Here is a 16,638-nt window from a genome sequence, read left to right as displayed (position 1 = left end):
ATTATACATTTTTCGTGTTTGCAATAGATTTATTGGGCACGTGTAATGACGTAACGAACTATACAAAAGCACGTAACATCTTGAAACACTTCCAGCTACATTATGTTATGCTACATTTAACATCATATTATACATTTAGACACAGGGACATAAAAATAAATAATATTAGTTGATATTTGTTTCCAGTAGTTTTATTCATGTTAACCAACTTGATACAGAGTAGTCGGTCTTCTCCTACAATAGGTTATTATTGTGTTGCGCTAAAGTCCAATCATTGTGTTATTACATTCAGCTGAAGCTTTTCTTAAGAAACCGTTGCAGCCACACCTACAAACACACCAGTTTAACAGGAGAAAAAGAACTGAATGCCTATAAGATATAAAAACACAACTTACAAACTGGAAACAGTGTAAAAAGATATTGCTTAGTAATATATTTTAAAGTAATAAATACTAATTTACATTAAACGTAATACTGCACTACTCCTTGCTGTACAGTAAAATCGATACTGTCACACTGTTATTAAATTCTGGTTAGGTTTATCTTCACCATTGATATCATGTATATTGAAATAAAATGAATATTCTCAAAGCATTACTTTAAAACACTTAAACTGGCAAGGCATTGAGGCTTTTAAAGCTTAATAGAATAACAAAATAAAGCTCGATTCCACATTCTTCTGATTAAACTTCTTAAAACTTTCTGATCAGGGGTGCGTGTAAGAAATCTATCACTTTTCTGAAATACGTCATTTTCCAAGAAGCTTTTGATTTAATATCAGACCTCATGAGAAGAGATGGGTTATGATAGCCAAAAAAAACTGTGTTTCAAAAGCTATTTGTACACAGTGTAAAAAGCGATGTAAAAACCAGTGGTTTAATACCAGCCCAGAATTCATTCTGTGAAGGTATACTATTAAAATTCATCAGCAGTTGAACATAGTTTTAAAAGTTTTTGCTAGGCCTGAAACATTCTACATTATTGATATGACATTTTACTTAACTTAAACTTTTTCACCTCAAAATGTATAAGACAAAACATTAGCCTTACAACAGAAAATTTTATCAGTCTTATCGCTAAAAGGTTTAAACACGGACTTTATCATGTTAAAGCACGCGCAATTACACATACATAAACACACATACACATTAATATAAATGAACGGTGACAGATTCCAGGCCACTCTCTTTACTTTTATTCTATCATGTGTCACAAATCCCACCCCTATCACCCATCTTAGTGGTCAACCATCATGAAGACCGGAACTTAGGCCTAACACTGACGGCTTCTGGTCATCTGTCGCAAACAGGCATGCACCGGAAGTCCCAGGAAGCAGCCGACAAACTGAAGGAATCAAACAGAGGTTCGGACAAAGACGAAGAGGAGGAGAAGAGTCAGGAAGCAGAAGCTGGACCAGAACGAACACAGCAGAATGTAGTGACCTCTAGCGGCGACTCCTCACCTCTAGGAAGCATGCCGATAAAGGACAACAACCTTTCTAATCCACTATCAAATAGAGAGGAGCAGAGGTGTAACAGCATAGCTACTCTCCGGGCTAAGGCTTTAGAGTACAGTTCCAAGATTTTTGATGATGGAGATATTAAGCAGAAGGAGTTTGACCAACAAAGGGACTCTAACCGACCTGCTCGACATGACTTGGCGTATCATAAACCTAAGCCTTCTGTTTCAAATGCTACCTCGAAACCGTCACTTCATTCTATAACATCTCTATTTTGATGAGATAATTATTTGCCAGTAAGTTTTGCTTTTCGCTAAAATCGAAAAGTTATACTGCTATTTCCTATTGTACATAATCTATCTGACGTTATGTATATGATAAACAACTGTATACAAAAGTATTATACTTAACGATTGTGTTTAATCTCTATGATTTCCACAGAATACTGGCTGTGGCAACAAGAACGTAACATGTTTGATCCGTAAAAGAAAAAAAAAAGTCAAATCCATAAAACGTTAAAAAAACGTAGTAGTTTCGAGTAATTTAAAGTTATTTCGTTATTGTAGAAAAATGTTGAGATGTGAACTGTCTTTAAGAATTTTATGTATAAATATAACAGTAAGATATTGTGAATGTAATAAAAAAATGAGTGTATTTGGAGGTTATATGAATTTGTAGGAGTGTATCTTCCGATTCTCTCATGGATTATGTTCATAATAGGTATTAGTTAGTTAAACGTAGAAAGCATTTATGCAGGTATTTCAGTTGAGAGGGAAGAGCTTAAATCAGTTTTCATAAATAATGACAAATACAATCGTGTTAATTAACGTCTTAAGAATCTGAAAAAAAAGATGATTTCTTGCTTTCCTACATTATAAAAATTACTTATCACTCTTTGACATTTCGGATTATATTGTTTCACGACATCTGGTGGCCAGAAAATGTAGTTAATTAATATATAATTTAATTTATTTAAAAACATTAAGTGCAGAGTTCTAATTTGCTGTGTATTTCAGATAAAGTTGCAAATATTCGTGACAATAATAACAACAATAGTAGAAAAGTAAGTGTTCTCATAAATATACATTATTATTTTCTCTGGTTTATACGCGTGTAGTTAAATAAAAGCTATGTTATAGAACCACCAAGTTACCAAACAATTAACTATCTTTTAGAGCTTTAATTTTATCTTCTCATTTACTCTAGTTCATTTTACCTTTTGAAATCAATACATCAATTAATTTGATAAACTAACTGGTATTTTTTAACACAAAAGTACCTCCGAGTCATGCCTATGTGGAAAGACATGAGATTTTTACAATGCGTTATGCTGTTGTTCCAGGTGTCTGTTAATTCGTGGATATTTATTAAAAGTAACTGCTTTAGAAAATTTTGCATACTAGAAAGCCGATTCGTTATTCAAATATTACTTAAATGAACAATATTATTGCAACAGTAATATATTTGTTCAAAATGATATACGTATTTGTTATTGGTGCTTTTATGTTTTCTTTAACACTTCTTATAAGAATGCGTTAGAAATAAAAATTCCATACTTTCTCATAAACAGGATTTTTAATGTATGTTTATTCGGTACGAAGCTTACATCACGTGCCAGACGAAACAATGTCTTGAAAAACTGTTCCAATGTTTGGAGCAATTTTACAATACGAATACGCATGTTTTATAGCTATATGAAAATATTCATTGATTATATATATAGATATTTGTTTACTATAGGTATGTAGCAATAAAAATTAACCATTTATGTTATATGATAATCAGAATCAAGTTGTATTTTAGATTTTTTTTTAACTTTAAAATTACCGAACAAATTCCTTTACGTTTTCACACACAATTATGTTTGTCAAGTCAACTATTTTTATTCAAGTGTTTTCGTAACGCAGTTCCAGCATTAGTAATATAAAACCAATCACTATTTCAGATGTTGTTAATGAATTATCACGATCTATGGACTGAGTCTCATATGAAATAATGTGTTGTTTTTATTTGTCCACAGTTAAAATCAGGGCTAGGTCAAAGTTCAGTAAGGCGTTGTTTAAAGTATAATTAGGAACATCTAATTAAACGTCAGCAAAGTATGTATATAACAACTAAAATAATAATCTAAAGCTAGAGATGCATAATACTGTAAATCAATATATGCATAAGAAAACTGAAACCTGTCGTAGTTCGAAGGCTTTGATTCTTTAACTGGGTAATCTCGCTGTAAGAAAAACTAATAATGTGCCCAAATATGGTCTCGTTAAGACCTTTCTCTGCACTTCTTAGTGTATTTTAAATGTTATTATCATATATATTTGTTTTGGTTTTTAATGGTTTAGTAGCACGTGTTTCTTAGCTCTCTTTTGTTTTTAATTTCAGTACTGGTATACACGTCTTGATGATGTCACAACAACTTGTAAATATCTTTATACATCAAACATTGTGGTATTTGTTTGTTTCGGATACTCGGGCAAAGCTGCACAAAGACCTGTGCACCATGTACAAATATAGTGCATACTACGTATCCCTAATTTTAAAGTAAAAGACTAGTAGAAAAGCAGCTAGTTCATAACAATCACTACCAGTGTTTAATTCAGGAAAAACATTAAAAAATGGATCCCTGTTTAATGGAAATGATTTTCAGCTTTAGAACCAAATGTTATTGATCCAACTACTTGGAGTGAGGCTAAAGAGATTAATGGAATTAATTACATCAAACACATTTAAATTCGCGATGCAACTGAGGCATTCTTAAAACTAATTGGAGGGTTTAAGCCTTTAGATTAAAATAAGAAAGAAAACAAAAACATGCTACCAATTTTAGTTCCTGAGATATATGACAGACACTAAGCATTACCCACAACCAACTATATGGCTTCTGTAATCAAATAGGGATCTGACCGTTATTCTTATAACGCATCCATGACCCCAAAATGCATTGTGTGATCTTGCGGTAACGGTACGTGAATAAGGAGCGTCGTATTCAAGTGTCTGGCACGTGTACCACTAAGCCACGCCTTGCCCACACGTTTGTGAACCACCATAAAAAACAACAAGGTATAATTAATGTTACTGTTCTTGAGTCAGTTGTTTCCGTGTTTAAATTTTTTTCCTTATTGTTTGGCAATAAGAAATATCAGACTGATAAATTAGATTACTTCGAATTCTGTTTAAAAGAAGTTTATTGACTACTAAGATTGAATAAGCAACAGAAAAATTAATGCGGGTCAAATGAATACGAAATAGGGTGTTTATGGTATCAAGTTTGCATGAACTAGAATAATGTGTAAGCTGCTGAACAAAACTTGTATATAGAATGTCATGTGTTTAGATTAGAGGGCCCGGAATGGCCAGGTGGGTTAAGGCGTTCGACTCGTAATCTGAAGATCGAGGCCTTCGGATCCCCGTCGCACCAAACATGCTCGCCGTTTCAGCCGTGGAGGCGTTATAATGTGACGGTAAATCTAACTTTTATTGGTAAAAGAGTACCCCAAGAGTTGGCGGTGGGTGGTGATGAGTAGCTGCCTTCCCTCTAGTCTTACACTGCTAAATTAGAGACGGCTAGCACAGATAGCCCTCGAATAGCTTTGTACAAAAAACAAACAAACAAACAAATCAGAGACTTTTAGCAATCTTCTCGACTTCTAAACTTTTCCACTGTAAACAGACTGTCACAGAATCTTACTTATTTTGAGTTAGATGTCGTACATGTTTTTGGCTATTGTTGACTGCTGTAATACTTATTGGTATTGGTATGCCTTCTGTACGTATTCTAGAAAACATTATGTTGTAATTTTTAAACAAAGGTAGCGACAATCGGAAGATACAGTAACAAGAAAATACACACTTTTTTTTTAAAGATGAAAGACAGTTTTGACTGATACTAAAACCTTTCAGACAAAATCAATTAGTTTTATGTTAGCACTTTAAAACAATAATTTTTAGTCACGTGACAAGTAATGTGAAATGATTAGTTTACAACTCCTTAGGATGTTTACGTTTAAGTTCCGTCATGTGAACTTCGTAAATTTCAAATTTCCCATCCCAGTTTAAAAGAGGTACATGCGCGTTTAGCGCATGCTAATCAGTATTTTCGAATATGAGACACGTCGAGTAAGTATATATTGAAGTAATTATTTCTCACAAAATACTTCCCTTGTTCATTATTATACATAAGTTTTCTTCAAACATAAATATACAATTCAAAGTACAGATAGTGATGGCTCCCTCTTGTGTCCAGGTGCTTTCTAAATGTAGTTTATGTGGCATTCTTATAATATTCTGCTTTTACTTTAGAATTTAGTATTGGTGATCGTGAATGATATAGAAATTGTATCTTGGATGTATTTTGTATATTTGTACAGTATCGACCAGTTGTATTAACTTCTGTATATGTTTAGCTTGGAATGCACTGTAGTGCCAATAAAGACAAGTAGGCATTGAGTTGAAACTTGTAATGATATCATACACATTTCAAACAATTAACTAACAAACATATTCCGATTTTTCAATAGATCTATAGTACTACCACAAGGGGGGTGAATGCATTTTACGGCCACACTAACCCTTAAATTGCAACGAAATCGAACACTTTTTTACTTCCGTTTTTTAAATCTAAATCCAGTATAAAAGTGAAGTTGTACATAGAATTCAATTCTACATACGAGGACAAGGGAAAGAACAGCAGACAATTCAACAATAAAAATTTCATTAAACAGGTCTTTATATCTAATATTTATCGTCCTTGTTAGCTTGCAAACAATCTACGTCTCGACTAGTAACAGTAAATTATATTGACATTTATTTTGAATCAAACAAATTAATTATAAAGTTTTAGTGACCACTAAAGGCAGTAACGATGTATCTAATTCTTCGTTAGTTTAAACAAAGAGTCTGATAAAGTAAAACACACTACTTCTTGAAGACTATAAACAGTTCAACACAGAAGTATCACTTGTGGTCGGTCATCCTGTCCTTCAACACCTTTGCCAGCTTCGTCTGTACTCGAATATTCGACGACAGCACAGACCTCCTGTACAGAATGTGTATGTTCCAATGACCAAGACAGTATATTGTAGAGTGAAGAGATGACTTTAACATTGATGTAGAGAGCCAGGCTCAGTTCCTTAGAAAAAAAAAAGTTCATTTTCAACCTATTATCATCTCTTACCTATTGTTTAAAAACCTTGTGGTGCACATTATACGACTATAAAAATAAAGTTTAAATTTCACGGAACTTTTCTTATGGTAAAAATAGATGATAAATACAAGCTTACTTTGGTAAAGATAAAAATAGAGTATCCCTGATCCAATAAGGCATCTTTATACGAGAAGGAATTGGACGCTTTGCGTTCTTTTAAAAACAATTTACGTTTTATTAGCATCCCTACATAAAACAATACGTGCAATAACATTAAAAAAGACAAGATATGAACTAAGAATAATATAACCATCAACGCATAAAGTCAGTTGGAGGAAGAAACCACAAAAAACAACAAAGTAATTAAGAGTTCAGATAGGAGTCACGTTTAGATCAAGTAAAATAAGTCAGTATTAAATGCCTGAATTTCTCACTAATAATAATTAAATATCAAATAAATAAGAGAATATTTACTGAGATTTACTAAATAATAACTTATATAAAAATAAAAATAAAAAGGACCAAAGAACCTTTCTTTGGAATGTTTTAGATTTAACAAATATGTTCAATTCAGTTAGCAAACTAGAAATTTCAGATTTTAGACTACGAACCTAAGTTGTGTGGAGTGTCAAACATAAATAATCAGAAGAAAGTATACAGTTTCTTTTAGTTAGTTTAGTTGGTTTTTGTTTTGTTTTTTCAGAATTTTGGTGCGAAACTATTAGGGCTATCTGCTGATGGCTGTCCTTAATTCTGAAATGAAAAATTAGAGAAAATGCAGTTAATTAAACAGCCAACTCTGACCAAAATGATGGAGTTGCGACTTGAGGTAACGGAACGCTAACCGTGGACCCATGAATCCACAGCTCGGCGTGCTAACTGCTAATCCAAACTAGGCTTCTAATCTATCGAGTAGGTCGTGAATGACGTGTATGTTTATTGAAGCAACTTGTACACAGAAGACAAAGTAGAGAAATGTGACTCCTAATTCAGTCAGCTTAACTCTCAGTATAATTACGAACTAACCATATTTAGCTCTTTCATCATATCTCTAAACAGTTTAACACTCACTACGTAGCTCGTTCATCATATCTCTAAACAGTTTAACACTCACTTCGTCTCTAGCTCGTCATTTATATTTCGAAAATAATTAAGTTCCATTATGCTCCTCAACCTGTCAAAACGTCTGTCTGTGAATACGTCTTATCTATGACTACCATATTAAGAATTTAAAATGTTATAACAATTATAATTTTAAGTTCTTTGTTTTCACGAAAACCTGTATTATGTTTATTTCAGTGAACGATGCTGCGAAAATAGCGTAAAAACAAAACGTCTTTACTATTTTACAATTTTTAAGACGTGTTTTACGTAAAATACGTTGAAGGAAAAACATTGCACGTGTGCGTCAATCTTGTCCTTTGTCTTAATGCATAGACGACCAGATCTGTGCCAAATGCAGGAATATAATCCCGAATTTTAGTTTCACAAAGTCCTCAAGCTTTCTGCTGATCCTACGGAGGTGAGGGAGGGGACAAAAACATCAGATTAATAACATTATTTTGTGTAGAGGACAAAATATACATCCGTAAGAATATCTGCGAATTCTGTACCAAACTGCATTAGGAACGAAGTTTATATAAGATGTATATGTATAAGAATATATGTATATTGCCCGTTTGTTCAAAGTTAAATACAATAAAACTGTCAAACTGTTATACAATTTCTTTCAAAATATAACGTTATATAAGGAATTCTTTAACATTTCTCTCAGTTTTTTTTTTTCAAAACAAGTATTTATTCACACTTAGTCACGACAAAAATATCATAAAACCATTTGATTTATCGCATGATAGCTAAACTTCTACTCACTTATAAGTGAGATATTTTTCGGTTTTGTTTTCCTAATTTTCGCGCAATGCTGCAGAAGGACTGTTTGTGCAAAGCCGTTATTTACAAGTTTTAAACCGGCAGACTCGACCGAAAGAAGCTAGACTCAATAGTAACCGCTGCTAACCCATACGCTTCTTTTGGTTTGATTGAATAATATGGTTTGACTGTCAGTCACTCTTACAGCACACTCACGGCCCTTAACTGTAAAAATGTGAACATTCTTTCCATATAATATATATAAGTCAAGTTTTTGGTTCATATATTTCGAGTTTTTAAGTTTCACAACTTGTGTAAGTCTTCAGCTGTGTCCTTAATTGTATTCTGTCCTGACAGAGACTAACATTTAATCCTTGAATGTTAACCGCAGTTGAACACAAATACCAGCCCAGTTTTCAATCTTTTAACTAGAAGCTCTTCTGCAAACTGTATCAGAATCGTCTCCCATTTCTTATTTGTAACTTCATTTTACATACATATGTAAAACGAATCTTCAGTTTTCCTTCGAATGTACCTCAGATGTCGCTAGTACTTTTTTCTTTGTAGTACATGTCACACGATGTTATATTTTCTGGACTTTCAGTGCACTTCAGCACTCATCAACCTGCCTTTGTCCTACTAAATCCTTTAAAAGTATGCAGAAAGTTTGTTTCGTTTTGACTCAAAAGTACGTAACGTGCAGAGAGAATCAAACAAAGAAATTTAGTATTACAAGTCCTGAAGCATACCGTCAAGGCATAAAAACAAAAACAGAAGGATCGACATGACTAAGTGGTGAGGGCACGTGACTCGTAATCTGAGGGTCGCGGATCCAAACCCCGTCGCACCAAACATGCTCGCCCTTTCAGCCGTGGGGGGCGTTATAATGTGACGGTCAATCCCACTATTCGTTGGTAAAAGAGTATCCCAAGAGTTGGCGGTGGGTGGTGATGACTAACTGCCTTCCCTCTAGTCTTACACTGCTAAATTAGGGACGGCTATCTCAAATAGCTCTCGTGTACCTTTGTGCAAAATTCAAAAACAAACAAGCTTAGTGCGAAATTTAAAAACAAACATATTTGATTAACAACGTCAACTTATAAACTATGTAATTGAATAGGATGGTTATCTATTCATGAACTAAGAGGAATTTTAATATTATTTTTGTATATACATTGTAAGGCTAGTGAGGTTATTTGATGTCACTCCTAATTCTGGACAATCAGGATAACTATAATAACTCTCACCTGTGGTGAGGGATTAACAGGCGCTTTCGTAGCGCACCTTGAGGAAATATTTTGTAGCCTCGTACTGATTCAAACCCGGTTCGCCATCGCTACTCAAGGGCTATCTGCACTAACCATTCGTAATTTTGAATTGATAAACAAGAAAATAGCTAGTCAATAACACCAACAACTGTTGGGCTACTTCTTATCAATAAATAATCAGATTAAACGTTACATTATAACGTCCCCACAGCTGAAGGGGCGAGCATATTCGGCGAGGGATTCGAACCCGCTATCCGTGCAGAATCTGCGTAAAGGCATCGAGATCATTTTATTTACAATACTTTTATCTTTATTTTTTATTTAAAACTAAAATATGAAAGAAATGATGTTTTTTTTTTGGAATTTCGCACAAAGTTACTCGAGGGCTATCTGTGCTAGCCGTCCTTAATCTAGCAGTGTAAGACTAGAGGGAAGGCAGCTAGTCATCACCACCCACCGCCAACTCTTGGGCTACTCTTTTACCAACGAATAGTGGGATTGACCGTGACATTATAACGCCTCCACGGCTGAAAGGGCGAGCATGTTTAGCACGACGCGGGCGCGAACCCGCGACCCTCGGATTACGAGTCGCACGCCTTACGCGCTCGGCCATGCCGGGCCAAGAAATGATGAAGTTATTTGATACTTTTCTTATGGACTTATCCTTTATTATAATTGATAAACACATGGTCTTTAACTGGGAGACTTTTTTTTTCCGGTTCTGTTTTGTTAATTTCTAGGTATTATAAACATTGCAATATTAAGCACATACAAATAAATTTGGTGTTTGGAATTTCATATTCACGTAATTTCTTCTGACCCAGGCTTGTTATCAAAGAAGATTAAACACATTTTGCTAATGTAAAAAAAAAAATTAAAACTCTTAGCTATATTGTTTATGGTTCAGTTCAACGTATTTCACAATAGAGTTGACCAACTTAACACTATTCCTGACTATGAATTCTTTAATTTTAGCTTATTTTTCATCACCTAGTTGGACAGAAACTAAAGCAAGCGCAGATGCAAGAAGTTTCGAGTTGTGGGAATATAGTGAGTCCGTAGCCAATCAAATCAATCTATTCCCAAGAGGGTTTCGCGTGAGCCACGCGCTATATTCCTCTTAGCAAATTACATTTACTTTTCGGTGCTCCTTTGAATGAACGAAACGCACTCGTTACGGATCATTTCTCTTAAAAACACATCACTTGTTAATCACTTTGCAAGTAAATCGAAATATTCTATGATATTGGAATGATATTTCTACAACATTAATTGAAAATAACGAATTATAGAAAAACGTTTTCTGTTTTCATTTGTTGTTTTTTATCGTTTGCTTTCCGCAACTCATAGTGACCTCGCTTTATTCTTAGCCTAAAACTTTCGATCGAGTTCCATTACAAATTGTTTATTTTAACTTCTTGGTTGCATGCGTAGCTTTAAGGGAATCGAAATAAAATATTTTTATTTAATAATATTATTTACAACTAACGTTTTAATTCTGTTCAAGTACTAAATGATAGAATATTTTTAAAAAGGAAAATTGAAACAATAACTGGAATTGCCTTGATTTATTCTAGCTGAACGATGTATAATTTATCAAAGAATTTTTTTTTTAAGTCTAGTGCCGAAAATGTCGCACACAGAATATGAGTTGAAAATTTAATAGTGTGACTTTAGAGTAAATCATCCAATACATAGTGGAGACATATATATTATTAACTTTATATGTTGCACTGTTACTTCTGTGATCACGGTGTTAAACGTACCGCTGCTAATATTAACATCATTTGTTATAACGTTACAACTTTGACCTAATTGTTAAAGGCACCTGTTTTTATATATTAACATCTTTAATTATAATATTAGATCTAATGCCTTACTGGGACTCTAAACACAGAGAAATGCTGATATTTACTTCCAGCTCCTTTGTTCTGTAGATGACGACATTGTAATCTTACATTGCACTCCTATAAACGTAAGAAAAAAAAATGTATAAGTCAGTATAGACGACTTTCGTTGTAAAGCTAAAATTTCAAAAACGGTGTAAACTTATATAAGCCGACAGATGGTTGTTAATAGCAACATTTATTTATTTTAATGGAAAGTTTAACGTCATATAGTCTTGATCTACGCATGCGCATATATATCCAATATTGATTCATAAAGCACACCCTATACACAGTACTGACCAACTTTTAACCGAAAACAGGTAATGTCATGTATTATATAGGATATTTAAGTAAAAGAAAGGTACGGATGCAGCGTGAGGCATGGCCAAGCGTATTAAGACGTGCGACTCGTAATTTGAGGGTCGCGGGTCCTAATCCTAGTCGCACCAAACATGTTCGCCCTTTCAGCCGTGGGGGCGTTATAATGTTACGGTCAATGTCACTAGCCATTAGTAACAAGAGTAGCCCAAGAGTTGGCGGTGGGTGGTGATGACTATCTGCCTTCCCTCTAGTCTTACACTGCTAAATTAGGGACGGCTAGTACAGACAGCCCTCGAGTAGCTTTGTGCAAAATTCAAAAACTAAAAAAAAACCCTTTAACATTGTCATTAAATGCACGTTAACGTGCTGGTCGTGAAGTAGCCTTATTTTCGAGTTCGTATCCTTTCTTTACTAGTAAAAAAAATATGTGTATACATATATATATTTCGTTCCTTTTTTGCCTTTAGAATCGTGATATTATAAGTGTTGCGTCCGAAAGTCCAGTAAGTAATTTTGCCGGAAGAGTTAAATTTTAGGCGCCATTTGCATTTGAAAACTATCACACCACGAGTTATTACTTTTAATTCGTATAACCGTAGGCCACGTCAACAGAAAGAGACAAGGTGATTGGATATGTATGTTGTTGTCATAGTTTGTGAAGTCTTTAGTCTATATAGTCTTTCTAAATTACCAACTTATCAGATATTATATGCTTTTAATCAGGTTCCGTTTAACCCTTTCACGACGGGTCACTGATCAAAGGTAATGTCATCACATTTGTTGACTCGTATTAAAACTTTTATTGAACTACTTTGTTATAAATTTATGCCAGTAAGTTTGGTATTAAGTTGTGGATTATAATTCAAACTATAGTATTATGTATTAGTTAATTTCTTAATTTAAAAGTAAATATTAGAAACGCATCTAAATAATCGATTTTATTAAGTCACATGATATGGTAAATGCAACACTGGTTCAGATTTGATGTTTGTGATGTCAAAATATTAAGTCTGTAGTTTCATACAAATTAGGAACTACAATTACCGATATTGATAAGATAGAATACAAAACAAGAAATTCATATATTTCCTATTTGTTGAGGTATTGCTCATGTACTGAATAAAACATTTTTCGAAACGGTCCCTTATATGTCATGTGAATAACCAATCGGAAGGTCGGAACTTTCCCCAGTCGCTTTCTTAAGCTATTAAAGTGTTATTATGTCTCAGGTTAAGTTATTTACGTTATTGAGTTGTTGTTTAAAATTGATTTATATTATAATCATACTTTGGTGATCTGATGCAAATATAATGTTTATAACTAATAACTGACTGTAGCAACTTACATGGAAATATTCCACTTATAAACTGACGCAAAACAAGTGGTTATTTGAATGGATCGAAATAATTTTCTCAAGATTCATAGAAATGTAAGTTATGTTATTTTACCTAACACTGATCTCCATTCCGTTCATCGGTTTTTAACCTGCGAGTTTCATAATCCTTAAACTGTAATAAAATTTCATTTCAATAAACTTACGAAAGAGATATATTCTCATTAACTACCACAGATACATCCGTTGCTAGGACTATATCGTAGTAAGAGGTGCTCCCAGTGGCACAGCGGTATGTCTGCGGAATAACAACGATAAAAATCACGTTTCGATACCAGTGGTGGGCAGAGCTTTATCCTGAACTGCAAACAACAACAATAAACAACATCGCACTAAGAAGGTGTGATGTAGTTGTGTGACTCTCTAAACAACATCGCACTAAGAAGGTGTGATGTAGTTGTGTGACTCTCTAAACAACATCTCACTAAGTTGTGTGACTCTCTAAACAACATCGCACTAAGAAGGTGTGATGTAGTTGTGTGACTCTCTAAACAACATCGCACTAAGAAGGTGTGATGTAGTTGTGTGACTCTCTAAACAACATCGCACTAAGAAGGTGTGATGTAGTTGTGTGACTCTCTAAACAACATCGCACTAAGATGGTGTGATGTAGTTGTGTGACTCTCTAAACAACATCGCACTAAGATGGTGTGATGTAGTTGTGTGACTCTCTAAACAACATCGCACTAAGAAGGTGTGATGTAGTTGTGTGACTCTCTAAACAACATCGCACTAAGAAGGTGTGATGTAGTTGTGTGACTCTCTAAACAACATCGCACTAAGAAGGTGTGATGTAGTTGTGTGACTCTCTAAACAACATCGCACTAAGATGGTGTGATGTAGTTGTGTGACTCTCTAAACAACATCGCACTAAGAAGGTGTGATGTAGTTGTGTGACTCTCTAAACAACATCGCACTAAGATGGTGTGATGTAGTTGTGTGACTCTCTAAACAACATCGCACTAAGATGGTGTGATGTAGTTGTGTGACTCTCTAAACAACATCGCACTAAGAAGGTGTGATGTAGTTGTGTGACTCTCTAAACAACATCGCACTAAGAAGGTGTGATGTAGTTGTGTGACTCTCTAAACAACATCGCACTAAGAAGGTGTGATGTAGTTGTGTGACTCTCTAAACAACATCGCACTAAGAAGGTGTGATGTAGTTGTGTGACTCTCTAAACAACATCGCACTAAGAGTAGTGTGATGTAGTTGTGTGACTCTCTAAACAACATCGCACTAAGAAGGTGTGATGTAGTTGTGTGACTCTCTAAACAACATCGTACTAAGAAGGTGTGATGTAGTTGTGTGACTCTCTAAACAACATCGTACTAAGAAGGTGTGATGTAGTTGTGTGACTCTCTAAACAACATCGCACTAAGAAGGTGTGATGTAGTTGTGTGACTCTCTAAACAACATCGCACTAAGATAGTGTGATGTAGTTGTGTGACTCTCTAAACAACATCGCACTAAGATAGTGTGATGTAGTTGTGTGACTCTCTAAACAACATCGCACTAAGATAGTGTGATGTAGTTGTGTGACTCTCTAAACAACATCGCACTAAGAAGGTGTGATGTAGTTGTGTGACTCTCTAAACAACATCGTACTAAGATGGTGTGATGTAGTTGTGTGACTCTCTAAACAACATCGCACTAAGAAGGTGTGATGTAGTTGTGTGACTCTCTAAACAACATCGTACTAAGAAGGTGTGATGTAGTTGTGTGACTCTCAACACAACATCAACATCGTACTAAGAAGGTGTGATATAGTTGTGTAACTCTCTAAACAACATCGTACTAAGATGGTGTGATGTAGTTGTGTGACTCTCTAAACAACATCGCACTAAGATGGTGTGATGTAGTTGTGTGACTCTCTAAACAACATCGCACTAAGAAGGTGTGATGTAGTTGTGTGACTCTCTAAACAACATCGCACTAAGATGGTGTGATGTAGTTGTGTGACTCTCTAAACAACATCGCACTAAGATGGTGTGATGTAGTTGTGTGACTCTCTAAACAACATCGCACTAAGATGGTGTGATGTAGTTGTGTGACTCTCAGTTTCGAAAAATGATATTTTTAACATAACAGTTTGCTTTACTACATAGATAGATACAAGCCCTTGAAGAATTTATCATTACAAATTCCCCCAAAAACTCTATTTATAATTTGAATGATAAAATAAATGATATATGGAGTTTACAGTAAAAACAATGAACGTAATGTATCTTGAAAGTTATTCTAAATATTATAACTTTGAGTATTAGAGACAATGCATCAAAATTATTTTTGATAATACAACTTCATTGTTGCCGTTTTACAAAAGTAAATAAAACAATACACCTCACAGAAGTGGGCTACCGTATATATGTCTACTGAAGTTAAAAAGTAATATTTTTACGGTTAATTTTTTTATATATTATTCCAGGATGTAATAAAATTAGAGACATCTGATAATCATTTTGAAATCACGTGATTTATGAAGCTTCAGAGCAATGTCGACGTGTTAAATATTAAACTTACTTTTGTATGCGGTTAGATACTATCTGTATATCTTTCCGTTCGTCCGACTGTCTGTCTATCTACTATTTATAAGAAATGTGTTCATATTTCTTCTGTTCAGTATTCCGCAAGTAACTAAGATGCCTGATATACCATAATCGTCCCTGTGGCAACGAATCTGCTGATATAATATGTTGTTATAGGGGCGAGAGGCGAAGGCGGACTGAAATGTCCATTTTTCCTTAATTTATTGGCCCACTCGGGCGAATTGGTCGTTGCGCCCGTCTCGTGCTCGGACCGCCTATTGTTATGGCGGGAGTCTGAGCGTACATTGACAGCGAGACTCACGAGGCTCGAACGTCAGAAGTCGGCCAAGCGCGCGGACAGCGCTGACTTCTAAGCTGCTCATCTATCATTGTTACCATAATATAATTTCCCGTTAGCAAACGGGTACTTGCTTTCATAACTCTGCTAATCCAATTTGCTACCGATTTAGATCTAATTTACTTCCCGTTGGAGATTGTGCATTTCATTAGGCGAGATTTTACGTTTCCCTTCGGGTCGGTAGGGTCAAGAACGCGATTACTGGGCATGCGCAGAATAAGGCCATTCATTTGGAAACAAAATTTCCAGCCAGAGCTAAATGGTTTTTACCTTCATAAAGCTGTCCGCCGTCCATAAAGGCTCCATGAGCTCAGCGAAGCGAAAATAACGTTTTATGTCTTATCCAGTTGATGCACCAATCAGCTCTTTCTAAATTCTTCCTTTCTATTCCGATCAGTTTAGCTCAA

At 34.7% G+C, this 16,638-nt stretch overlaps 1 protein-coding gene across 3 annotated transcripts in view; it reads left to right on the top strand.

Moving 5' to 3' along the window:
- LOC143228130 (visual system homeobox 2-like) overlaps positions 1–5,896 on the top strand; it is a 72,502-nt gene extending 66,606 nt beyond the window's left edge. For 2 of the 3 annotated variants that reach the window (XM_076459461.1, XM_076459448.1), the window contains one exon: positions 1,241–5,896. In XM_076459461.1, the coding sequence (XP_076315576.1) occupies positions 1,241–1,737 (497 nt within the window). In that variant the 3' untranslated portion in view covers positions 1,738–5,896. The remainder of the gene's footprint in view (positions 1–1,240) is intronic. The other variant, XM_076459457.1, reaches the window with a different exon arrangement.
- The last annotated feature ends 10,742 nt before the right edge of the window (positions 5,897–16,638 follow it).

This window comes from Tachypleus tridentatus, chromosome 1 (genome assembly GCF_004210375.1).
Source record: "Tachypleus tridentatus isolate NWPU-2018 chromosome 1, ASM421037v1, whole genome shotgun sequence".
In the NCBI taxonomy this organism is placed as follows: Eukaryota; Metazoa; Arthropoda; class Merostomata; order Xiphosura; family Limulidae; genus Tachypleus; species Tachypleus tridentatus.
Note: the sequence above shows the minus strand (reverse complement) of the source record. Positions and strands in the feature narration are given on the sequence as shown.